Genomic DNA, 26666 nt, shown 5'->3' on the forward strand with positions numbered 1-26666 from the left:
TCATTTATTTTTAATCTGGTGTCTGTCGTTGAGTTATTTTTATTTATTTTCACCTATGTTTGATCGGCACCCTGCGGCCTTTGTCGGGTAAACCACTGAGCTATATAATACACTGGAGTGCTGATTTTGCCGAACAACTGAAGTCACTGGCCGCCATCTTGCTACTCCCTACTCTCACAGAACCCCATAGGATTTGTTTGCAACAAAAAGCAGTTTTCTGGCTGTGTGAAATCGTTTCATAGGTAATTCTACAGTCAGTGGATGTACTAACACTATCAACTACTAGGAAATTAGGTGCTGAAATATTTTACATGTTATTCATATTAAATATACATATATGTATATATAATTATTTGTACATGTATATATGTATACATATATGTATATATGTATACATATATATACTATTATATATTTATAAATGTTATATATGTATATTTAAATGAATAAAATGCTAAATATTTCAGCACATGACTTTCTCAGTACTTGATAGTTTTAGAACATAACATAAAAGTATATGGCATTTGACATTTTAAAACTTTTAAGCCCCCCCTGAACATGAGAAAATCCTCGTTATTCGATGCTGTAGCGCACATATTCCCTAGTTACTGGGGGGGAAATAGGGAGTACCAATATGGCGGCTGGTGGCTTCAAAGCGACTCGTTCTATTAGCTATTAGCACTCCAGTGTATTATATAGCTCAGTGGGGTAAACAGTTTTTATTTTGAAAGGAAACCGGAAGCGCCCCTGTTTTCCGCCGTCGAGCTTGACGCCGGTCGCTCCGTCGTTGCCTCCATTCATTTCATTCGCGCACAGTCGCATCCGAGGGACGAACCCTCCCCTAACGTTTCTCTCTCCGCCTGGAAAGATGGCTGCTCCGGCGGTGGCGAGAGGCTACGGCCCGCCGCTGTGCCCGAGCTTCGCGGAGGTATGCTCGTTCTTGGAGCGCTACGGAGCGACGCTAGACCTTCCCGAGATGACTTTCCCGCAGATGGAGCGGTATCTGCGTGACACGACGGCAGGTGAGGGCTCGGCAGCGGCGGGCAGAGAGCAGCGGTGGGAAGCTGCGACACTTGAAGCCGAAGGCGATCGGGGGCCAGCAACCAGCGCTGGTAACCGTCATCATGGTGATGGTGTTGAGCTTTACGGTGGAAAAAATTAGTTGTTTTCTGTGAAGCCCACGGAGCGGCTTCACGACCCGATCTTAAGCCCTTTTAACGGGACCGTTATTTGACCAACGATGGCCCTGGTCAACGGCAGTTTTCCTGGGGTAGTCCTCAGTTTTACCCCGAGTTTTGTGAGGAAATCGCGCAGGTTAAGCTTCGCGTTAAAGTTTGGGGAAACCGGGGAGGAGGGGGGGCACACACGGGAGCACAACATGTGGCGCCATGTTTTTCCGTGTTAAGTGAGAAGCCGTGGACAACGTTGCCAGAGCTGCTAGATTGATCTATTAAAGTTGGAGTGGGAGCCATGATGCAGCTCCGCCGAGTGACCACACACAGCCAACCGGTTAGCTCCGGAGCCTTGTCAGGTGTAATTTTTCACCGGCCTTGTTTCGCAGGCAGCCGAGCCACGCGAAAACAACTGCCCCCGATGTGATGCGGGAAAACTGTGCGCCACTGGCGGCATTTTTTCGTGGCTGTCAAACCCCCCAGAGAGCCATGTTCGGCCGAAACATTGGATGTTATTTTCTGGAAGAGGGTAAAGTAGCAGGCAATCTGCGCACGCGCACTAGCTCCTGGATAACAAGCTAGCTAGCTAGCTGGATCCGTTGTCGAATATGTGAAAAAATAACTACTGGGAATTTATAGCTGTTTTACGACACATCCGTTGATTTCAAAGTTATTCTTCAAAGCCTTATATATAGGGAGAGGTTTGCCTTGTAGTTTTGGTCCGTAGTTGTAATCAATAAACTGAGAAATTAGACTTCGGGTTAGCGTGTCATTAGAGAAAACTGGAATTTCCTGAAATTTCAAATGTTCCGTGACAGCCTCACAGCAGACCACCCATAGTGTCCTTTTAATGTTAATTATCTTTTGTTTTCAACTAACGTTGTACCTGTATTATTAACACAGTAAGAATAGTGGATCTAATATCATACCCTGATGTTTCTTTAAACAGCTAAGCGCATCTCTACTAATCTTTAGAGCGATAAATATGTAAATCAGTGAATCTCAAACATTTTAAAATGCGTCCATCAATAAACATCAAGCTTTCTACATATCACCTGACTTTCAAGATGTTTTAAAACGTAACATAACAGGAGCTGGACTTTTTATGTTTGTTGTGTTTTGACACAAAAGATAGAAACAGAAAAAAACGACAACAACATTCTTATCCATTTATGCGTTGTATTTGAAGTAAAGTTGTCCAAGCCTGAACTTAAAACCAGTACAGGTGCCCTATTTATTGTTAACAGTTGGTTAATCCTACTGATCTAACTTGTCACTAAAACATGGTTAAAATTGGGTTTGATGTTGACCTGAGTTGGTTAATTACTCAGTTAGCCAGCCTGCAGTCAGCCTATTGTACCTGTTGTAGCTTCATAGCTGTAGCTTTAACACAGCTTTACCTTAATAAGAGTGATAAATAATGCTCCTGTAGTTTCTACACCAACTCAATTCAATTCAGTGTATTTATGTAGTGCCAATTCACAATAAATATAATTTCGTGTCACGAACGGATCTAATTAAAAAACAGAAGCAATATAAAATCACAGATTAGTTAAATCTCACGGACAGATTAGAATATGTTCCAATTTGTTTTTAGTTATAAGACATAGCAATCAAATTCTGTTTATTATGCCGGTGATCACCCTGACTGTTGTTGCTGTTGAGGTCCGGAAATATTTCCCAAAAAAAGCAACATTTGTCTAACTTGTAAGTGAGGGGAAAGTGTCGCAGCTTTTTTTCAGCCAGCTGACGAGCAGTGAGCAGCAATAGGACTGGTGGGTTTAACTCATGCAAATTCCTGAAGGGGCTGGAGTTTAAAAGAACGTCAAATATTAGGAACAGTATGAGAAAATGTAATCAGCTCTGAAACCATAACCTTTTAAAACTGTTATATATCTATACCGTAAATTGCTCTTGCCTTACAAAAATGCTTTACAAAAATGAAGTCCTTTCTTTATATTCTGCTTGATTTATTCATAAAATAAACACTTTCTTTATATTTTGCTTGATTTATTCATAAAATAAACACTTTTTTTTGCATGAAAGAGTAGTAGACATAGTAGTAGATTTTAAGCATTAGACTTTGTTTTGTTGTTTCTGCGTTCCAGTTCCCAAGCCCCTGGTGGAGCTCCATGTGAAGCTGCTCAGAAAACTGGGGAGGTCTGTAACCACCGACCGCTGGGAGAAATACCTGGCTAAGGTAGGAACGTCTGCCCTCATATAACTGGGGAGGTGCTAATTAGGAGTAAATTCAGTCCAACCTGACGCGTCGTGTTGTGCAGGTTTGCCAGGAGCTGAACAGCACATGGGCCTGGGAGTTGGAACAAAAGGGTTACCAGGAGATGTCGATGGAGTGCAAGTCGAGCATACTCAAGGTTGGACTTTTTTTTTTTTTTTTACACCTCGCTAACCGTTCTGAAAATTCGTCAGTGACTGCAGTGCGACATTTACCGTCTCTGTGCTTTGAATCCCCTAGTATCTGTGTGAGTGTCAGTTCGATGACAACCTGAAGTTCAAGATGGTAGTCAACGAGGAGGACCCCGAGAAGATGCGCCTGCAGCCGCTTGGTCGGGACCAGCAGGGCCTGATGTACTGGCTCCAGCTGGACCAGGAGCAGAACATCCGGCTCTACACAGAGGAGCAGGATGACCTGGATGGATCCACCTGGAAGTGCATCGTCAGGACCCGGAACGACCTGGCCGAGGCCCTGGAGCTGCTGAAGGCTCAGATTGAGTCTAACCAGTGTCAGGATCAGGACCAAACCCAGAACCAGGCTGGATCCCGAAGCACCAGCCCTGCAGAGAAGGATACGGGTATGATGGGGGGAAATCAGCAAATACTTCTCTAGCCTTAGCGTTTTAGCTGTGCTATCAAGCTTTATGCAAAGTGGAAAAAATTATGTTAAATTGTAAGTAAAAAGTTTGAAAGTTTAGTTCTTGTTTTCTTTTAGTATCTAATCATCTGTAACGAGTAAATCTGTTGGGTTTAAATAGCTCAACACTGATTGTATTAAAATGACTCGAATCCAATCCAAGTTCAGTAGTTTTAATAATTTCTGGTTTGTGATCTGTAGCAAACGAAGACTTCAAGGACACCAAACTCCTCAAAACTTCAGCAGAACAAAACGATAAAAAGAAAACCGGTCCTGCAATGGAAAAGAAACCAATCAAGCAAGGTATCCAACTTCTGTTACATTTTTTTATCCCTCATGAATGATGGCTAGCTGTCCTGTTAAAATCCATGAACTACCTAAAAACAAAATTATCAGCGGTAGAACGTTTGTCTTCACTTAGCATTAAAGGTCAGACTGTAAGCAGGAGAAATGTGGGATTAGATTATAGTTGTTCTTAAACTACATAAATATAAAAATGCACATGATATAAAGGCTGCATGGTTTGGGTTTCTTCTTCAGGTCCGTTTCTGTTTGTATAATTTTTTTTCCTACTCTTGTTACTCAGGATTCTTTTAGTGCATAACTGTAAACATTCATTATTTTTCAGTTTATCGGCCCAACCGGTGGCTGACACCCTCCTGGCCTTATCTGCTTTTTAAAAAATCTCATTTCGATATAGTTTCTTTCTGTTCTTCCAAAAATGTTCTTGCTTCTTGAACATTTTGACACATCGACTCATTCCAAACAAAGTATTTCACTGTTTTTAATTTGGTTTTAGGTGATTAAACCAAGACAAATGAACACATGTTTGATAGGAAATTGTCCGTGCTTTTTATCATTTTATTTTTAGAAATACAAATGCTAAAAGTGAGGCTTGCATCCACATTCAACTTTCCTGGGTCAGCACTTTTTTAGAGCCCCTTTTTTCTGTAGTTACGGTAGCAAGTCCTTCTGTTACGTCTCTGTCAGCTTTGCAGATCTAGAGAGTTTTCTTTCTTGTTTATTTTTGTTAAATAGCTCAAGCTCGGTCAGATCGGATAGAAAGCATCCAAAATAAACGCTTTCAAGTTTTCCGAGTCTCAGTTTCCCAAAAGGACGCGGGTCTGGCCTTTGACTGGACCATTCTAAGACATGATTATGCTTTGATCTATAAGTTAACGTTGTCTTGCTGGATGCAGGACGTCTCCCCCAGTCAAGTGGCCGTTGTAGCCTCTAACAGGTTTTCTTCCTGGATCGCTCTGGATTGAGGCGACCAGCATTCCCACAGCATGATGCTGCCACCACCATGTTTTTACCATAGAGATGCCGTCATTAGGACGATGTGCAATGTAGCATTTTGCATGAAGGTAAAAAGCTAAATTTAGCTTCGTCCAGCTTAACTTTGACCAGCTTCCCTTTCCCTGCATAAAAAACCCAACAACACTCCCACAGCACGATGCTGCCACCACCATGTTTTATTATGGGAATGGCGTGAAACATAACTTACCACCAAGAGATCCAGTTAGGGTGCCATTGGACTATACCGCCTTCTTTAGCAGTGATCCTTTCATGGCTTGTTGCAAACAGGGTTTATCTTGGTGTCCATTGGTGTCATTCCTGCCTCATTCCATGTGGGCCAGATTTGTGGAGAGCTCTGCAAGGAGTTGTTGGATCTGCAGATTCTCACACCTGAGCTGTGGACCTTTGCGGTTCCTCCAGAGGTCCATGGTTCTCTTGGCTGCTTCTGTGATGCACGTTCTGAACCTTCAGTTTAGGTGATGCGATGGACTTTTAGATGTTCAAAGACTGAGGCGTTGTTTTACAACCCAACCAGTTTTTAATTGTTCTTGAGAACTTCATCACTAGCCTACCTTGGTCTTTATGATACTTTTGTTCAATCACAACTATTTATTACTAGTTAGGTGACTTTTCAGGGCAATTGGCAGCAGTTGCTTTTATCTGGAGGTGCAAGAGTAAAGTGGACTGAATGGAAAGGCTCACCATGCTTGTGTAAATCATGCCTTCCACTTTAAAGTATTGCGCTTCCTGGCGTTATTCTATCACTGAAGGCCGTACTTGTAATCAAAGAATTTGAAAAAGTTCTGTGGGTAATCGTTTAGTCCTTATCGTTCTGCAGATATAAAGGAGGAAGAAAACGCCGAATCCAAGACGGAGGAGAAGATGGATCGTAAGCTGGCTGCCTTCGATAACCGCGTGAGCACGATCACCGCCATCAAATCGGAACACAGAGACGCAAACGACGGACCCAAAAACGCCGTGTCTGTCCTCATGTCACCCAGCGTGAGTTTGATCAAGATGAACAGGGAAGACGAAGCCGAGCAGGCCGCGGTCAGGTGCAACCAGCAGGCCAAGATACCGCTGAAGAAGAGGGACCTGAAGCTGGCGGGCTGCTTCCACACCAACCACCTCAACAACACCAACAGCAGCAGCAGCAGCATCATCGTCTGTAACCCGTCAGTGATCAACGCTAAGGACTGCCGGGGGAGAGATGGGAAGCTGCAGAACTCATCAGCACCCCAGGGAAGTCCAGGATCCTCTCTGCAGCAGCAGCCGGTGGTCAGTGCATCAAGGCAGGAACTGACCAATGGTAGGGCTTCTCACCTGCCCCCCAGAGAGGGCCATAACGGGGTTATTGGTCAGGTTGGAGTTGTCGGCCATGTCGGCGTCATTCGCAGCCCGTCTGAGCTTCACAGAGCTCCCGGCGCCGAGCACAGAGAGGAAAACGGCCCAAAGTCAGAACCCTGTGGCCCGAGGGCGGCAGAGGAAGGTAAGGAGGCGAGCAGGCAGTCCGTCGTGGTTAGAAAAGGACAACCCGATCAGGAGACGACGCAAACTGCCTCCGCTCTTCCAACTCATGCAATACTATCCCTGAAACCAGAAGTCATAGTGAGAAGAGTGGATTCTCTTAGCTTCTCCTCTCTGACCACAACAGAAACCGGTAGACAGACGGAGGAGGACCAGAACGCCAAAACAACAGCGAGGACAACAGAAGAAAACAGCAGTCAGCAGGAGGAAGGCGGTCCGGAGGAGAGCAGAGAAGAAACACGAGGAGCAGTCAAAGAGGAACCTGGAACAAACTCAGGGACGTCAGGAAAAGCGGACTCCGAAACAGGCGGCGCCGTCTCGCCTCCAAACGCAGACAGGCTGAATAAAAAGGAGCAACAGGGACAAGGGGTGAACGGCGGGCTGGTCAGCGTCGTCAAACTGAAGAAGATTGGGTTTGTATCGGAGCAGAAGAGGGGTCCCCTGGAGGAAGCTTCCTCTGAGCTCCAGAAAGAAGGAATCAGGCTGAAGATCAAAATCCCACCCCACCGCAGAAACAAGCTACGGAGGAAAGAAGGAAAGGAGGAGATAAAAAACAGGGAGCAGGAGGTGGAGAAAGAAGCGCGGGCTCTCAGGAGGTCCGCCAGGATCTGCAGGTACGTGAGCCATCCAAATCGAAATCTTCTGCCGCCGTCGGTCGTCACTAAATCCTCCTCACGTATGCACCTTTTTTCTTGAAGATCATCTGCTTTGCCAAACTGCAGGCCAAGCTCGAAGGTGGCAGAGAGCCAGAAAAAGAAGCCGCAAAAAAAAGAGACGCCGCCCGACAAAACGAGGGAGGAAGAGGAGGCGGACGAGGAAGAAGACGATGAGGACGACGACGACGACGGGCGAAGGTCTCCGTCGACGAAGAACCAAAAACACGAACCTGCTGGAAAATTTAACAAGCGAAAGGTTACCTATTCTAAATCTGTATTTTGTAGGGCTGGGCGATATGGATTAAAAAATAAATCTCAGATTTTATCATACCAAATCCTATTAATCGATTTTTTTTTTCCTCCTTTTTGTTTCATAAAAAGAAATTAAAGAAATTATTTTAAAACCTTGCATTTATGTCAAGCATTTCATCAGGGAGTTGACCTGAATTCAAAGTGCAACTAAAAACAAGCTGTGAAACATGCTTGTAAAACAAGATGGCAGCCGTGCCATTATAAACAATAAAAATATAACAAAACATTTGCTGCTAGTGGTATTACACATTGAGCTAAGAACAGGCTTCACTGCACTTGTGAACTTCAAACTAAGTTAAAAAAAAAAGTAAATAAGTAAATGAAGTACCTCGTATTATGGTAAAAAAAAGTTTCCACTTAACAATATTTTGACAATAATTTTGCCTAAACATATATTCAGCATCACATGCTGTTCTCTTCATGGAAACACAATGAGTGTATTGGCAAAATAAAACCCAGATTTTCCAAAAATGAAATCTTAAAGAATTGTAAATTCGAATTAATCGATTAAATCGATTTATCGCCCAGCCCTAGTATTTTGATATAAAAAACAATTTTTTTCTAATATGTAGTATTTGTTTTTGTTTTTTTTTTTGTCGTTGCCGTTTTCACAGTTTCTCTTTGTCGCATCGTTTCAGGGTAAACGGAGGCACGGGCGACCCCGATGGACCAACGTTCGCCCAAAGAGGCACAAGCCAAACGAGGAGGGGGGGGCGGAGGACAGGGGGAGGAAACGAGGAGAGCGGGAGGAGAAGGGAGGAAGTGCCTCGGAGGAGGATTTATGTAAATCCGAGGAGATTCCCGCCGAGGACGCCTGCTTTCACTGTGGTCTGCCCAACCACCCCGAACTGGTACGAAGTCGCACATTTTTTATTTATCTCATCACAGCACACACCAAGTTAACGTCTTTGCTGCAGAGGAGCTTCGGTTTTGTGGCGGTTTGATGAACGGTCTCCGATTATGAAGCACTTTGCTATTCTTGCTTACCCTTTCAACTGCTCCTCGTCTTGTCTTCCACGCACAAATGTTCACGCCGTGCAGAGGAGGAGTTATGCGGTTAAGATCCAGAGATAAAACCAACAAAATTTAATTGAATAACTGGTGTGTCTCCTCAGTCTGAGCCACAGCTGGCCTCAGGTTAGGAACTGATAGGAGCAATCCTGTTTAGATTACACTGGTTTAAAAAAAAAAAACCACCAGATTGTGTTTTCATTTTGTTCTTCCCCTCACAATTTAACTTTTAAGGAAATAAATCCAAGATGCCATTTTTTTGCTGTCACAAACCAGGACTTCCCAGGACATCCACCTTACACTCATGAGCAGAAACTAACAAATGTTGTCAGTCTGGATGCTACAACTAGCAAAAAAATGTCAAAACACTGGCAGGAATGATTCATGTTTTCTTCCTAATTTTGATTTCTATAGAGGCAGTAAAGTCCAAGACGTTGGTGTCGTTCGCTTCTCTCATCGGTGTTATTTGAGTGCATTTACTGGTATGTTTGTGTGTTTTTGCTCAGATCCTGCTGTGTGACTTGTGTGATAGAGGTTACCACACCGCCTGCCTGCGGCCGCCGCTCATGCTGATCCCAGATGGAGAGTGGTTCTGTCCACCTTGCCAACATGTGAGCTGGAAAGAATGACAAACACGTTAAACACTTAGGGTTTCGGTCAGAAACGTATAATTACACACTAAATGCAGAGTTTTCATTTAAATCGTTCTGTTTCATCCGTCTATTGTCGATACGTGCTTGTCTGTGCTGGGTGACGAGGGCGCTGGTTTCAACCTCCAGATGTCAAGAGGTGGGGTTCACCCTGGACAGATCTCCAGTCCATCACAGGGCAACACAGGATCAACAACCACAAACTCACACCTCAGGACAATCTAGACCAGGGGTGTCAAACTCATTTTGGTTTAGGGGCCGCATACAGCTTAATCTGATCTCAAGAGGGCCACACGAGTTAAATCATTGCAAGATTAAATAGAACTAATAAAAGTGTACTTGTTGTTGATTTTTATATTAAATAATTTCACTTTTACACAATATATTATGAATAACCTCAGCGTTTTTAAGAAAAGTATGTGCAACTTCAACAATACTTTTACTCAGTTAAACATTTACTTTTGCATCATGCATAAGAACTGATCACAGTGATTGTACAATGTTGAAAAACATTTATTCACATTTTTTGGAACTTAAAAACACTGTCCTGCATGACAAAATACATCAAACAGATAAAAATTAAGAAATGATTTAAATTTTTCCACACCTGAAGCTTAATCTGCTAATTAAAACACAGCGCCCCTCGTGGACAATATAGGAACTGCAGATTTTCGATTAAACGAGGTACATGTTTTTTTCAATAATTGTTTTATCATTCTCTTCCTTTTATCTCCTCTTTCTTTCACCTTTTGTTTTTTTTTCTTCTTGTTCTTCCTTTCCTCTCCTATTTTACCATTGTAGTGTCCATATCATTTGAGATAATCCCCGCATAAATCATAATAAAACTATTCACATTCATAAATCAAGCAGCACACTATGGCAAAAGCAGTACTGCTCCACTTGTGAAAGTCAAATCTGATGAGCTCTTTGTGGCATCTTATTGCCACATTGCCAGACAGGACACTGGGAAAAAAATAATAATAATATATATATATATTTTTTTTTAAATAATGATAATGCATTTAGCCAAAGGGCCGGACTAAATGGTTCGGCGGGCCGGATCCGGCCCGCGGGCCGTATGTTTGACACCCCTGATCTAGCGTAGCCAACAGTTATGTTTGTAGTCTGGGAGGAAGCTGGAGTACCCGGTGGAGAACCCAAGCATGCACAGGGAGAACATGTAGACTCTAATTTGTAAAGGCTAGTAACTCTTACTGCCAGGAAACTTTTTTAACCACTGCCCAGCCCTGAAATTATTCTTTTTCCAGGGTGGATTGATTATATAACACAACGTCAACAATAAAAGAAGCTTTACTTTTAGATGGAAGTTAGAATTTAACAGTTTTTTTTTGGTCAAAATCATACACCAAGACTCAAATATGCATATAAATGCCTCCCCACTAATACTAATAGAAGGTTGCACCTTGAACATGTGCTTTTTGTAGCAAAGATGACCCTTCTGATCTAGTTCTAGCGACGTATTTGACTGTTCATTCAGAACTGGTAGAGTCAGTTTTCTGACATAATTAATCATAATTGAAACATTTACAGTATTGGTGAGCTCAGGGGTATTCTGCGTTATCCATTCAAAGGTCCTTTATCCACCTTATTGACAGATGTTTGGGATTGTTCTACCAGAACAGCAGAATTTGTATAGCGGACGATCTTCTTTTGGTTTCGAGTTCTAGGGAATCACCTTCTGGTCGTCCCACATGACGATTATTCTGACGTGCTCACGTATCATCATTGTGCATTCTTGTTTCCTGGTTAGTGTCTGCTTGATGGCTGTGCATGCGCACTTCTAGTGTTTATGTATCCAGGTAGCTTAGCGGTTAGCTTAGCAGTTAGCTTAGCGGTTAGCTTCGGTTTTAGCCATTCATTGTTGCTCTCACCGTTTACTTTGAGCATGGCTGAGAGTCGCAGCATGCAAACCGCATTCATGTTTATGAGAAGAAGAGGAAGTCCTCAGTAGAAATAAATAAGACCAGAGTGGATTTAGGAGATTTTTTTTTACACGACCCTCCTGAGGAGCAAAAGAGCAGTTAGGATGTTTTGCACATGTGCAGTTATTCGCGGAGGGAATTGGTCGTTTCTTGCCTACATTTCCAGAAAAAAACATCCACTCTACCTTTTAAGTTGAAGAATATAACAATAGACATCTTCCTCTGTTATTACAGTGCACCAGTACCCCTAGTAGGTGGAAAGCCCCACAGCATAATGCTGCCTACACCATGCTTGACAGTGGGCACATAGCTCTTAGGTTTGAAAGTCTCACTTTGACTTATCTAAGCATACATGTTGTCGCTGTGAGCAAATTTGCTCCATCTTTGTCTGACCATAAACCGTGGCTCCATAGATCAGGGGTTCTCAAACTTTTCATGGCCAGGGACCCCTTAGCAGCGGTAACATTTTTCCAAGGACCCCTTTAGATTCCTCATGCTGATAGTGTTTTTAAATAGCCTTTTGTACTGTTAAATACATTAGGAATTATGTATGTTTTTTAAGATATAGATACACCTAATATTAGATTTGGTGGAGATTAGATCCTCATTCTCGATAAAGCCAAACTCAATGTAACTTTTTGTCATACTTCCTAATTTTAGCTGATTTTACTTTTACCTTACATGATGAAGTGGACAGACTTAAATATTTGTCCATTTTGTTACTCAGCTCAACCCCAACGCATCCTCAGCAGCGCCTCCTCTGGTCCGACAACATGCGTTTCATAGACCCCCAACCCGTGTCCAGGGACCCCAGTTTGAGGGCGGCTGCCATAAAGGACTAAATCATTACAGCCCCCAACCACCTGCTTTTTTAAAATTTAATTGTTTTAAAAGTCTTTTACGACTGCTGTTAAACCGGCCAAATCATTAACGCAGCATTTTCAAATGTTCTTGGTTTATTTTTGATGCTTCGACATTTAATTTTGCGAATGAAAATGAAATTATTCAACAGGAACCAAAAACCATGGAGATGATACCTTTAACCATTTGTCTATTATGATTGCCGGATGAGAACCTGCAGTCTTTTGTAGTTTTTAACAACTAAGTTTTTAACAATTAAGAAATTATTAGAAATTGCTGTGGGATCTTTGACTAGTTTTATTTCCAGGTGTTTTTTTTTTTTAAAAAACTATCCCCTATCTTTGCCAGGCTCCTTCTATGCTGTTTAGCGCTCTGTGATTCTCTAGTTTGTGAGTGTCAACAATTCTTTCTCTCAAATGTAAATTGTTTTAATTTTGGCATCAAGCTTTCTCGGTGCACAGCGTACTGAACCTCCCAATAAATCTGCAGCACGCTGTGTGATGGAGGTGGGTTTTCAAACCACACGCGACTAGAACTGACCGCTGCGCCCAGCTGACCATTTAATGTCTCTTTCGGGGTTTGGGCATAAATAAAATGGATTGATAGTGACCTGTTGGTGGTTTTCTTCTTGTAGAAGATGCTGTGTGAGAAACTGGAGGAGCAGCTTCAGAACCTGGACAGCGCCCTGAAGAAAAAAGAACGGGCAGAGAGGCGGTAAGCCGACCCACAAATAACATAATAATTTTTTTTTAATTATTTTTTATTTGCACTGAAGTTTTTTTTTCCTCTTCCTCCCAGGAGGGAACGGCTCGTCTATGTGGGGATCAGTGTGGAAAACATCATTCCTGTAAGTCGCTTTCCACCATGGGTCTTTAAAATAGTTCACTTAATCTTAAGCTTGCAGGTTCAAGCTCTATATTTCTGCACACGTTGTAGTTTTATAATGTTTTATCAAGCGTTCAAGTTGATGTATTGCTGATTCCAAGCCAACTCTATTTATAAAGCACTTTAAAAACAGCAGGTATTGACTAAAGTATTGAACAAAAAGTTATATAAATGAATAAAAACAAATTACATGATTGAAAATAGTAATGAAGTCCAAGTAAAAGTGGCTACAAGAAAATAAGTCAAAGACAGGAAGAAAATAAAAATAAATTAACGTCTTATACCGAGCCAAGAGTCAAAGAGAAGAGGTGGACCTGAAAGGGAACCGGTTATTAAAAAATCCCTTTTTTGTATTCATTTGGGTCTACACCTTCTCAAAACAGTGCAAGTGCAAAAAACGCTTACAGTATTTTTTGGGGGGCAATAAGTAAATGTTTTGTTGGTGTCTGTAAAACGAGCTGTTTTAAGCATCTTGATGATTATTATTCTGATTATTAAGTCACAATCGACTTCACCTAGCAGCCCAAGCTAAGTTAAACCGTAACATACAAAAATGTAAAACTTTGCTTTCATATCACATCTTAAATTAAAGTTATAATTATTATTGGAATAAATCACATACACAACTTAACACTGCCGTTAATACATGCTGGAAATTGTGCACACACTTAAAGGTGGCCTATTATTATTATTATTATTATTATTATTAGGGTGACCAGATCTCAAATAACCAAATGTGGGACAATCAGTCTCTGCTTTGCACAACAGTGAATTATCACAACTCGCGCGTTTATAAAAGGCATTATTTAACTTTTTTGGAGTTAAATTTTGTTAACTGTTAAATTTCACCTGAAGAGACACTGACAATTAGCGGTTAGCATGATGCTATTATCCATTGAAAATCCCATAGGGATGCTAGTCCTGTTAGCGTCTTATTTATTTTCTCAGATTCTTCCGGTTTAAAAACAACAAAACAAAATGAACACGTCTTGTTTAGCTCATAGACCTATCCTAAGTATTTAAAAGGAAGCATAACAGGTCACCTTTAAGAGCAGAATGTCTGGTGAAGAGTTTTTTTTTTTGATTATTTGTAGTTGCAAACGGTCCGTAATCTGGGAACTACCGCGGTAAATGGACTAAAAATCACCGTTTCAGTCTTATTTCATTAAAAAGTTAATTATAATAAAAAAGTTAATAGTTTATACATGCTTTTAATTCCTCAATAGTGCAATTTAAACCATGGATGCTTCTTAACAGATGGTGAAATCTTAATCTAGTTCAACAACATAACAAACGTAAACGTAAACCAAGCAATGTGTTTGCTATGAAGGAGGTTTGTCTAGATTTATTTATTTTTTTACTACCAACATTTATTTTTCTTCAGGAAGGAGATGGGGAAGAAGGAGAGGAGGAGAAGTCTGCCAAGAAAAAAGATCCCAAAAAGACCAAAAATCTGGGGAGGAGATCAACCAGAACCAGAAAACACATCAGCTACAGGTTGGTGTTGTTGCTATGACTGAAGTGGCTGTTTGTCCTTTGCAACAAGTTTTATTCCTCGATTTACGCAGCAGAATAAAACTTAAACACGTGTTCTGTGGCAGGTTTGATGATTTTGATGATGCCATTGATGAGGCCATCGAGGAGGACGTCAGGGACATCGGCAGTGGTGAGCGGTCATCAAAGAAATAGCAGTTAGAGCCGATTTCTGTGGAGTACAGTGCTTCGCAAAAGTATTTAAACCCCCATTTGTCCCGTTATAACCACAAACCTTAGATCTGAACTTTGACTGGGCCATTCCTCCGTAGCTCTGGCTGTTTGTTAGGGTCATAGATGGCATTCAGCCTGATTTGTCCTCTCCACGTGTAACTTCGTCAAAGCAATTCAGTTTCAATTCAGTCATCTCAAGGATCTTTACAATCATCCAGACAGATTAGTTAAAAAGTTTCCTCTCTAAGAAAACCCAGCAGGTTGCATCCAGTCATTGACTTGCAGCATTCACTCCTCCTGGATGAGCGTGGACACGTTCTCCACCGCCATCCAGTAAAAGTTTCAGGATTTTAAAAAAAATTAAAAAAAATCCAATGGACTCAAAAAAATATTTTTATCCCAGAGCGGTCAAATCAATCAACCCTATCCAGCCAGTGAAGGGAAAAAGAAATAGGAGAAATATGATCCATCTTGTCGACTTTCGTCAGAACTATTTTTGCAGCATTTTGGATCAGCTGAAGACTTTGAACTGCATTTTGTGGACTTCCTGATAGTAAAGAATTACAATAGTCCAGCCTTGAAGTAACAAATGCATGGACTAGTTTTTCAGCATCACTCCTGGATAAAATATTTCTAATATGGTGGAGGTGGAGGAAAGGAAAACCTAGATACCTGTTTAATTTGGCCTTTAAATGACATCTCGTGGTAAGAAATGACACCAGTTTTTTTACTTGATTACCAGAGGCCAATTAATGTCATCCAGATTAAGTGATTGATTAAGAAGACAACAACTTCTGTTTTGCCTGAATTTAAAAGTAGAAAATTTCCCTGCAGGAAGTTTAATTTTGGTCTCATCTACCATGTTTGGTGTGTCCACTAAATGGCTTTCTTGCTGCTTCTCTTCCGTTAAGGCCCGACTTTTTTGATCACAAACCTCATAGTTGCAACATAGACTCAAAATTTTATCACAATATATTGTGGTACTGTTGTGATAATGATAAAAACAAGGATAAAAGACTATTTACAGTTCTTGTAGCTTTTTGGGTAACTGTGTGGCTGTGACTTCATGTAAATTACCCCAATAAGCAATACTTTAAAAAACATTTTAGTAGTGTAGCATATAACATATGAACAAAATTCAATATATACTTTTATCAGCAGACTAGTTAAATTTTAATATTTTTTTTAATCACCAAACTGCACAAAATAACTGCATTTAATCATATATTTTTTTATTTATTGAAGCTTTAAAGAAATCAACAGTGAAGAAAATAACAATACTGGCCGTTTTGGGGTTTTTCTGACTCCACTACTTGTAATTTATTGTCAAGATAAACTCAAATTCTTATTTTGCCATAACGAGAAAACAATACAATACCCCTAGTTGCCCTATCATTCTCCCACCTGAGCTGTGGACCTCTGCAGCTCCTCCACAGTTACCACAAGCCTTTTAAACTTTAACTCTTCTGATTATGGACCCTTAAGATTAAAGCCCACACAGGTGAACTCTAGTTACTAAAAAGTTAAATTATGGTTGCGGTGGCTTTTAGGGTTAGGGTTATCATGTAAAATCCCAATAAAATACATTTAAGTTTGTGGTTTTAACGTGACCAGATGTGAAAAAAGGCACGGAGATCGAGGGCTCATGTGACTAAACTTTGAGTCTTTTTCTGCTTCCTGGGCTTCAGGAGCAGAGACGGGCAAAGAGAGCGGCGGCGTTCTATCGGAGGCCGTTAAGGAGAACCAGCGGCCAATCAGGACCCAGACCCGTGCTGCCAGGAACAAGAAGAAACGGAGGCTGAATGACCTGGAGAGCGACAGCACGGCGATAGAGAGCGAGGAAGAGTTCATGCTCAGCAACAGGTCGGCGCTCAGCGTTCTCTACTCGTCTGTCCGCCTCCCCCGACGCTCGTCTCATTCCTTCCTCCTCATCGTTTGCCTCTTGCAGCTCGGAGGAGGAAGAATTCGTCGCTTCGGGTGCCGACGACGGAGAGGACGAGGACGCAGGCAGCGACGGCGGCAGCCTGGACGCGGCGGCGGCACGTCCCAAACGGGGTTTGAGGGGGGTGCCGAAATACAAAGCCAGGACGATTCAACGGCGGGGCCGGAAACGACGGCGGAGACGGTCCAGCGAGGAAGAGGAGGAGGAGGAGAGTGATGTAGAGATGGGTGAGTGCACAGACAGCGTGGCTTTTATCACTTTATCACTTATTAGCACAAAAAAAAATAAAACAAATGCATCTTTTATTGCTGAGAATTTTATAAACTTAAACCTTTGAGAACAAAACTTTTTTCCCGTGTTAAGATTGTTTTTTTTTTTCCAGTGAAATCACTGGTGGTGCAATTTTTGGCACCTCTGCACAACCTTCTTATATGAGCCGTTCTTCTCTGATTACATTTAAAAAGAGTCGGAGCCTGCAGAGAAGGATCTTTGTGCAGCTCTCCTGCAGAGGACTGAAAACCTGCGCAGTTTGAGGCGCCAGATATATCGCCGCACGGTATAGCTAGAAAGTTATTCCCGAAAAGAGCCCATTTGGAGTTTTTTTTTTTAGATCCTTTTACATCCACACTGCAAAGAGGGAACCAAAAGTAAGTAAAAATTTCTTGAAATTAGTGTATTTTTTCTTGATTTAAGCAGGTAAATAAGACTATTTGCCAATGGAATAAGATTTTTTCCATCAAAAATAGGAACAATTGATCTCCATTATCTTATTTCAGGTGCAAGGTATCTAATTATCTTATTTTAGGGGTAAATATACTCATTCCATTGGCAAATAGAGTTATTTAACTGCTCAAATCAAGGTACAATACACTCATTTCAAGAAAATGTTACTTACTTTTAGTTCTTTTTTGCAGTCCAGTTTTTACAGGTACCTGTGGGCCAAAGTATTGCGACCCCTACTGGAAGTTTTTACAAGCAAAATATTATTTCTAAAGCACTTTTTGCAGACATAAACACAAAGTGCTTCACAAAGAACAAGGTATTTAAAACAGAAAACCCATTAAGTAAAGTCTTTCTCTGGAGTCTGTGCGCCACTGAGACCGAGCTTTTCTGCCTCCACGGGTTTTAAAGCTGGTACCACCAGCAACGTTTGGCTGGAAGCCCTCAGAGTCCAAAATGGAGTTGGAGGATCCAAAAGGTCCAGAATGTATTCATGGCCCAGAAGTGCCTCAAAGGTTAAAAACAAGATTTTAAATTCATATCTTTAGTGCTCCCAGGCCAGGGAGGCCAGAACCGGAGTTGTGCGCTCTCCTCCGTCGTCGGCCTCGCTGCAGCATTCTGCACAGACTGAAAACGAGCCGAGGAGGTTTTGTTTCAACAAGGAAAAAGACTCACACAGTTGTCTCATCAAGAAGAAATAAAAACATAAACAAATCAGAAATGTTTCTTAAGTGATAAAAGATACGAACAAGCATTTTAGAGTCATCCTCAGCAGACAAGGAGCTGGCAAAGATGAGACCCTGATTTCTGAGGCTAAATTTCACAGCAGGAGCTAAAAAAAATGCTGCGTGAATAAAGAGTTTTTTTGAATTTTTTAATTCAGTCTTGTTTGCATTTAACTGTGGATAATTGTTGCACAGCCATAGTTTGATTTCTGACAGACGGCTGGTGAGTTCAGACAGTTTGTAGATCTCAGAAGTTCAAAACGAGCGTTACAATCGTATGTCGTCAGCATACAGATGATATAATTAGGGACAGTGTTGGGGAGTAACGGATTACATGTAACGACGTTACGTAATTTAATTACAAAAAAAGAGTAACTGTAATTCGTTACAGTTACAATGAGAAAATATGTAATTCAGTTACAGTTACTTCCAAAAATATTAAGAATTACAAATTTAGTTACATTTTTTTAAAAAATATAAAGAAAAACCTTTGCGTAATATGTAATGATATTTTTATTGCTTCGCGCCCTGTATCGCCGTTTCCCGCTACGGCTCCTTGTCTCTATCACTCTGATGATCCATCCTGTGCTGGTGGAGCCTTCTGAAAGAACAGCAAGCGAGCGGACGTTTCACGGTTTTATTTCTGCTCAAGCAGCGCATCAAAAATGACAGCCTTCAAGCTTGTTGACAGCCACCTCTTGTTATTTACACACAACAATAAACCGTGAGAGCCGACGTGTGTTGTGAAACTGCAAAACTTTGTCTTAAGCGGAAAATCAAACGCGCGTCTACACAGCTCAGCGTTCCCAGTGTTGCGTTCGTGAGCGTCGGAAAGCTATGGTGCATTCAGGAGCATGGGACATTTCAGTTTTACAACGAAAAAGGCAGAAAACGGAACAGAACTTAACTCATACAATATTAATCCAGAAACAGTGTGGGCTTTCTTACAATACTGAATGCTCTATAATTGTATTTCTGTTACTTTTTGATTATGCACATCTGCTAGCTTTTTATTCAAAAAAATCTATAATATTACAGCAGCAAATTATCAAAGTTTTTCAAAGCCTGTTTAAAAGCTCCAAATGGGGCTTCAGATCATACAGCAACAATTGTGCTGTCATTGTTTTACAGGGCAGAATTTGCATTTGCTGACTCTTGTCCTTTAACTACTGATGGATATACAGGAATAGAGTCATACAAGTGTCAATTCCCAATTCCGCTTTTTTAAGGTTCACATTCAGTTCTCAAAAATTAAATGTTGAACATGGGTCAATACTCATTAAAACCTTAAAGTAATCAAAAAGTAATCAAAGTAATTAGTTACATTACTTTATAAAAGTAATCAAAAAAGTTACACTACAATTACATTTTAAACAAAGTAACTTGTAACAGATTACATTTTTAAAGTAACTTACCCAACACTGATTTGGGATGCACGATATATCAGCATTAACACCGGTATCGGCCAATGTTTTTTAACATATCAGTATCGGTCCGATAAGTAAAATTGGGCCGGTATTAAGAACCGATGTTTATTTCCATCTAGCTGCCCCTTGTGACGGTGATGCACCGCAGCCAGGATTGTCGCGTCTTTTAAATTTATCACACGGGACAAGAAAAACTAGTAAAGCTGCAGAATATTTCCTCATAATTGCCAAACATCTGATATGAATCATCCAGCCAATAGATTACGACCCAAGATGCAGAATCCTGTTTACTGTCCTGAACCAGAGTTCCTTCTGATGTCCGTTCGACAGATTCTGATCAGTTCAGCGACATGACAGACAGCGACGCAGACAAGAAGAGGCGCGGTCTGAGGCGGGGCCAGCGCCAGCAGGTGAACTACCGCGAAACATCGGAGTCCTCAGACAACTCCAGGACCTCCGCCAAAAAGGAGCAGGTGAAGCGACGCGGCCGACCGCGCAAGGAGCGCTTCTCCAGCGACTACAGCGACGGTTAGCTCCTCTTCTCAGATCTCTACAGAGGAAACAAGATCCTGTAATCTGCAATTTATTGATAATAATAAGTCCTCCTTTCATGTTCATCTTTCCTCTTCAGTGTCAGCTTCCTCGAGAGATTCTGAGGATGATTATGATGATGAGGAGGAAGATGGCCGGAGGAGAGGGGACAGGAGAAGAAGAAGAGGAGAGGAGGAGGAGGAACGTCGCAGCAGCAGGACGAGAGAGAAGCGGAAACGACACGAGAATGAAGACGTGAGGAGGCGGCTGAAGAGGAGGCAGCTGGGGAAGGCGGATGATGAAGATGATGACGGGAGGAGATCATCATCGGCGAGGACGGGCCGAGACAAAGAGGACCCGGAGAGGATGGGCAGGGGGAAGAGGAGGGAGATGCTGTCGCAGCAGCGCCGCAAACTTCTCGCCCAGATGCTGAAGAAACGGCGGCCGTCGACCGAGGATGAGGACGAGTCGGAGTCGGATGACTCTCAATCTTCATCAGGAGACGACCGGCCAATCCGCAAGAGGCTCAATCGCATCGACTCCGACGACGAGGAGGACGAGAAATACGTCGACTCGGACGATGAAGTGGACGAGGACAAAGGACAAAAGGCGACGGGTAAAAAGTCGGAGCAGAGAGACGACGACAGAAGCCGCGGTGGCGCTCAGGAAAAGGGGCGTGGCCACAGCCCGTCTCCATCACACAGACTCCAGACGTCCAGAGACGCTCCAAAGCCTCGGGCTGGAAGTCCGTCTGAACGCAGGGACGGTGCCGCCTCGGGCCGACGGGACCGGCACAACGGCCCCGTGCATCCGGCCGCAGAGGAAGAGGAGGAGGAGGAGGAGGAAGGCCAGTCGGACTCATTGAACTCTGTCCAGAACAGCCCGCGGTCATGATGGCTGTGTTCGTGTAAATACCGCTCACCCGTTTGTGTTCTGTTCGGCGGCCCTGAAACCGGATCTCCCTCTGGCGCCGTCACCGCTCTTCGTTTCTCTCTTACTCTGTGGTAGAACGCTGCGTCCCTGCAGAACCGCTGGAGCACAACGCCCAAACTTCTCGGACCAAAAGCCTCCGGACGGCTCGCCGCGTGACTCCTCCCCCCTGAGTAACGGACCTTAACGGACCGGCGGGGCCCCGAAGCAGCAGGTTCCTCAGATCGAGCGGGAACCCGGAGTCGGTTTGTGGCGCATCCTGAAGCTCTTCATCGTTCTCGTAGCAGAAACTAACCCCCCCCCCCTCGGATTGAACTCTTGGCATCGGATCGGTCTGCGTTTGAAACTCTCGTGATGGTGACGACCATTTTTTTACTTCCTTTATTTCAATAACAGATAAAATCTTCTGTCTCCGATATAACACTGGTTGGACAGAAAATAAACACCCGAAAAGCTTTTAGGAATTATGATTAATTCAGATTTGGCATTTTATTGGCTAAGTTCAAAATAAACACACACATATATATATATATATATAGCTCAGATTCATGAGTAATGAGATACTATGATTAGTTCCTGTTTTATTTTTCTTATACACCCACCTGGCTTTTTTTTTTTTGTGTTTGTACTTACTCTAACTTTTTCACGTTTTGTCATGTAACGACCACAAACTTCAGTGTAATTTTTTTTATTTTATTTTATAAACCATCACAATGAAGGTGCGCACTTTTTAGCAGAAGAGAAAACGATGCACGATACCCGGCATTTCCTTTTTAGAGCGAAAATCAGAGGCGCGTGTTTGTATTAAGCGCCTGTAAGTCAACGTTCTGCAGCTGAAGTGGTTGAGATTACGACTAATGCTTAGACCCTCTAACGCGAGAAAGATGGATTTTGATTTAGGGTGTTATTAGATAACCTGGGGGGGTATGTGTCTGTTTTAGTCAGGAGAAAACTGTTTATCCCAGATTCCTGGAGGGTCTCTTGTTACGCTGATGTCCTTACAGATAGTTCCCCCGCTGAGGCCTACGTTAAACTGCTTCACCTTGAAACCTCAGCACGTGCCTTTTTCATGCTTACGTCGCAAGCAACCGGTAATGGACACCCCCTCCACCCCCCCAGAAGTGAGGTTTTGTGAATAAATGAAATGTGTAAAAAACGTGTGACAGGCTCTTCTTTACAAAAGCTACCCAGCATTCCTCCCCGAGCCGCAGTGCTCTCTAACATGTGTAGATAAGCGTGATTAAAATGCGAGGAGGGCGTAAAGAGAAGAGCCGCCGCGCCGCTGGACTCATTTGGACTTTCTTTCTGCTCCCCTCCGCTCCTATCGCGCTTCCGTCGCCATCTTGGATTCAGGCTGCATGTTGCCTCTGTTATTTTTCCACATAAAATTTTCTGCTAGCGTTCCACGTCTAGAGGCTGAAATCGTTGCGGGAAACATAATAATTTAAGACTTTCTATATGTTTTGATTGCAGTTTTGCTGCTTCTTTGAGGCTTATGATCAGCACCGGCGGTGCTCTAGAAAAGGCGGGAATCACCGTAGCAACCTACGACTCAGCAGTTCCTGCGAGTTTCTCGTCTGTGTTTTTCGTCTCCTTGGATTCTGCGCTGAGTTATTGGCAGAAATGTACGTTTTTTTTGGGTAGAAGAAAAGGAATCCTGTTGATCTGATGCAGATTATTTTCCTGTTTGTCCTCAGCTTGTTTAAAACCGAGTTTTTAAAAGCTTTCAGATACCGTGGCAAGTCCAAACAGAACAACGGCCGATCAAAGTCCTCCAAGATGTGCTCAGGTGTTAAGAAAATAACTCTTAGACAATCTTTTATTTTATTTATTCTGTCCTTGTCTGACCAAAGCACCGTCTTCTGTATATCTCTCACGGCTTGTGGCAAACTGCAACCGGGCCTGCTTATGGGCTTCTTTCTAAACGTCTACAGTTTTGCCGGTTCTCTATAAAGATCCGATATGTGGAGTGCAGGACTAGTTCTTAAAATATGTGGGGCTTGTCCTTTGCTGCTTCTCTGACTATCGCCTGATCTCCGGCCTTCGTGGTGCCGTCAGTTCTCCAACAGACCTCTGAAACCTTCACAGAACAGCTGCATTTGTACGGCTTTCAAGTCGCACACAAATACTCTTGTTTCCTAATCGCGTGATTTCTGAAGGCAAATTGATGCACTAGATTTTTACTTTGGATTGAGCATAAATTGTTCTAAAAATCTAAAACCGTTCATCCTTTCCAATCCGCTTTATAATTACAGAAAATACCAATAAATACATTGAAGCTTGTGGTTCTAATGTGGCAAAAGTTTGAAAAAGTTCAAGTGGTATGAATAGGTTTGCACTGTATGAGGTGATTATTGCATCTATTTGCATATTTTTGTTCTCCCATCCATTTTATTTAAATGTAAAGACAAGTTTGGATTCACAGTGTTCAGTTTTAGGCCATTTTTCTCACAAATCTTAGACCCGGAGGGTCCGTGTTTTCTGTACATACTGTCTGTACGCTGTTCTTTGTAAGATAATAGATGTCCCGTATAGTCTTCTTGTAAAATATAGTGTTATATTTTCTATAAGATGGTGAGGAGCAGGGATGCTGCTGCGAGCGACGCGTTTCAATCGATCGACTTTCAGCGGTTCGCTCGTTTTCTTTGAGATTCTGCCGCAGAAAAAGAAAAGCGTGCGCTCAGCGGAAATAGGACGCACGTTACACTGGTGACGTTTTATTTCTGTGTGTGTTTGGAGCCTGAAAGAGCTGAACACTACTTACACTTAGCTACTTGTCTTTTATAGGTTTTTAACATTTCATGTCCTGATGGAAGGAATAAAACTTAAATAAAAAAAGAGAAAAAAGAAATTCACCCTGATCATTTACCGGACCGGTCTTAAGTCTGGTCCTTCTAACTAACATCACTGTTGAAGTCGACCGGAAATACTCTGTTGAGTCAAATAACTGTTTAGGTTTTAGACGTGTTTTGGTTGTGCTTTTCATGATAAGAGACTGGTTATTTTTTGCCTGTTTATAAACAGACAGTTATTAATAACCACACAGATGTATTTTCTACCTGTAATAAGTTGCCTTTTATGAAACAGGTGAAGGTGAAAATCGTACACTACATACTATTAACATACAGTAAACAGGTAGAAGTACAAACACTCATTAATTCCCCTCATTTCAGTGCAACAAAGTGTAATCATCGGGAATTTATTTTTCTTACTCGTTAGTATTTTTGCATGTTTCGTTCCTGCTCCTCCTGCAGCACTGAGAAAAACCTCCACAGAAAAATACATCAAAAGCCGGAGCTCGATCTGGATTAGCGTGCCGTTACGTTTAGTAGCGATACATCGTGAAGCGCTTACATGGACTATAATGGCTTTTTTTTAATTATTATTAATGTGTATGAAGGAGTAGAGAAACGCCCAAGCCTTCTTTGAGGCCTGCTCAATCAATCGTGCTTTGCAGTAGTAGAGATATAAAAGTTTAAACGGGTCATGGAGAGTTGGGCTCTATCAATTGTTTTTTTTTTTTAAGTACCTTTTATGGTTTTCATGCAATCACAGTTTAAAGTTTCACTTATTTTTCTCTTCCTTTGACTTTCCAGTAAGGATTTTGATGAGGTCACACACCCCTTATCCTCTGAACCTGCTAAATACTCGGAAACATTAGAGTCCATATTGATTTGTTTCGTTACGGACACTTTCTATATCAAAATGTCGGCATTTCTGTCTGTTCCCCTGTGCCTCGCACTGCAGCATTTAAATTTTTTACTTTTTTTTTTGTTTGTCAACACCCCCCCCCCCTCCCCCAGGCCCCAGTGCACCCACAATTCACAATTCTGCTACGCTAGCATTTCAGCTAGGAAATTTTTTTTTTCCTTAAGCTTCTACTACTAAAAACATTGCAGACACAAAAATGAACAAATGTGGCCACTAGAGGGTTCAGCCACTCATTGCTCAAGACTTTTTGTTTATTTGAAATTTAGTTTTTGTGCTCTGACTCTTTGAGGCCGAACGACTCTTTAAAAAAAAAAAGAAAAGAAAAAAAAGGCGGGAATCACCGGAGCAACCGATGACTCAGCATTTTCCTGAGATTCTTCTGAAAGTTTCTTGTCTGTTTTTCATCCCTATGTTCCTGCGCTGATTTATTGGCAGAAATTTGTTCTTTGGAAGAGAGATTCATCGGATTCGGCTTCTTTTCAGCTCCGTGTTTCGTTCTCAATTCATTTAAACCAAGTTTTTAAACGCCTGACGAGCCTCTGATAGCGTAGCAAATCCGAACAGAACCACGGTCGACCGGGGTCCTCCAAGATGTTTTAAGCTGCCAAACGTCTGAGCTGAAAAAAATGTTTATTTTTTTTTTTTAAAAAGATTTTAGTAAAAAGCTTTCTTGAAGAAACAATTTCACACTCTGTAGCTCTTTAAACAGCCAATGGGTTATTTTGTTTGAAGGTGTGAAAAAAGATCAGCCTACTGTTTGAAAAAAAAAAAGCCAAGTATTTCCTTGATGTTAATGCATAAATGTGTTTTAGGGTAAATTTTGTCTTTTTACTTATTAATTTCACTTTCTGCACGAAGGCTAGTCTGACAGTAAATTGAAATCTATAAAACTAGTTACACCACTTTTTAGTTTATTTTTTAAAGATGTAACTGTTGCTTGTGCCTGAGAAAATGAGAAAAGCTCAAGATAATAAAACACCTGCTCAAAAGGGGGAGGGGACTATATAAAGGAAAGTGTTTAAATTATTAAATATGGATTTTGTAAATGTGAGATTTACCTAAAGGTTTAGTTTTTGTTACAGGAGGCCGACACTTTGTAGAAACCACCTAAAAGCTGTAAAATCTGGGTGGTGTAAAAAAAAAAAAGTGTGGTGAGCTTTTCTTAAACCTAAACAAAATTGGGTTTTTAGTGTAGCACCAAGTAAATAACCAAATGTTCTTTCAGGTACTTTCCTGTGGTTGTTCAGCTGTTGTGGGATTACATTACATTACAACACAACGCACACCCTTCTAACTGGGTTTCAATAGCTACTTATGTTTTTATTTTCCCATCAAAGAGTTGAAGCAGTTTCCTTGATGCAGAAATTCGACGATGATGATGATGATGATAATATGCATCAGTGTGGAAAATGTAAGCATATTTTCTGGGCTCTGACTCGGTGTTTAAAATCAGTGTCAGTAAAAGTCTTGTTTCTTTGAAGTGAGATCACAGTGTGAGCCTTTCGTTTTATCGCCACCAGTCCAGCATCATTCCAGTCGATCCGCTGTGCTCCGGTTTCATGATGTTTAAAACTGGCACCGCTGGACGTGTATTTCGGCTCCTTCCATTTTTCTCTGTTGTACTGTTACTGTAGTGCTGCTGTAACAAATGTTTTCTAAGTTATTAAAACCAACATCTCATGCATCTCCTACAATCGCACGCCCTGTGTTTTTGTTCAAGTGGCTGCTCAGACTAAAAGACGCTCAACATTTGACTCTAACGGGATCTGTTTCAGATGTGAGAAT

General features: G+C 41.8%; 1 protein-coding gene across 2 annotated transcripts; it reads left to right on the forward strand.

Annotated features, from left to right (window-relative positions):
* Nucleotides 1-818: 818 nt before the first annotated feature.
* On the forward strand, nucleotides 819-26572 carry rsf1a (remodeling and spacing factor 1a). Of its 2 annotated transcripts, none has more exons than XM_036150093.1 (17): nucleotides 819-1022; nucleotides 3281-3372; nucleotides 3455-3547; nucleotides 3649-3985; nucleotides 4246-4347; nucleotides 6182-7484; nucleotides 7569-7782; nucleotides 8477-8689; nucleotides 9356-9460; nucleotides 12938-13017; nucleotides 13102-13150; nucleotides 14573-14685; nucleotides 14790-14854; nucleotides 16584-16758; nucleotides 16844-17064; nucleotides 20040-20237; nucleotides 20341-26572. In XM_036150093.1, exons 1-17 carry the CDS (start codon nucleotides 869-871, stop codon nucleotides 21132-21134), a joined length of 4308 nt encoding a protein of 1435 aa, XP_036005986.1. In that variant the 5' UTR covers nucleotides 819-868; the 3' UTR covers nucleotides 21135-26572. The 2 variants fall into 2 exon arrangements, with proteins under 2 accessions (XP_036005986.1, XP_036005987.1); XM_036150094.1 differs by having other exon boundaries at nucleotides 7593-7782.
* The last annotated feature ends 94 nt before the right edge of the window (nucleotides 26573-26666 follow it).

The sequence above is a fragment of the Fundulus heteroclitus genome, chromosome 18 (genome assembly GCF_011125445.2).
Source record: "Fundulus heteroclitus isolate FHET01 chromosome 18, MU-UCD_Fhet_4.1, whole genome shotgun sequence".
Classification (NCBI taxonomy): domain Eukaryota; kingdom Metazoa; phylum Chordata; class Actinopteri; order Cyprinodontiformes; family Fundulidae; genus Fundulus; species Fundulus heteroclitus.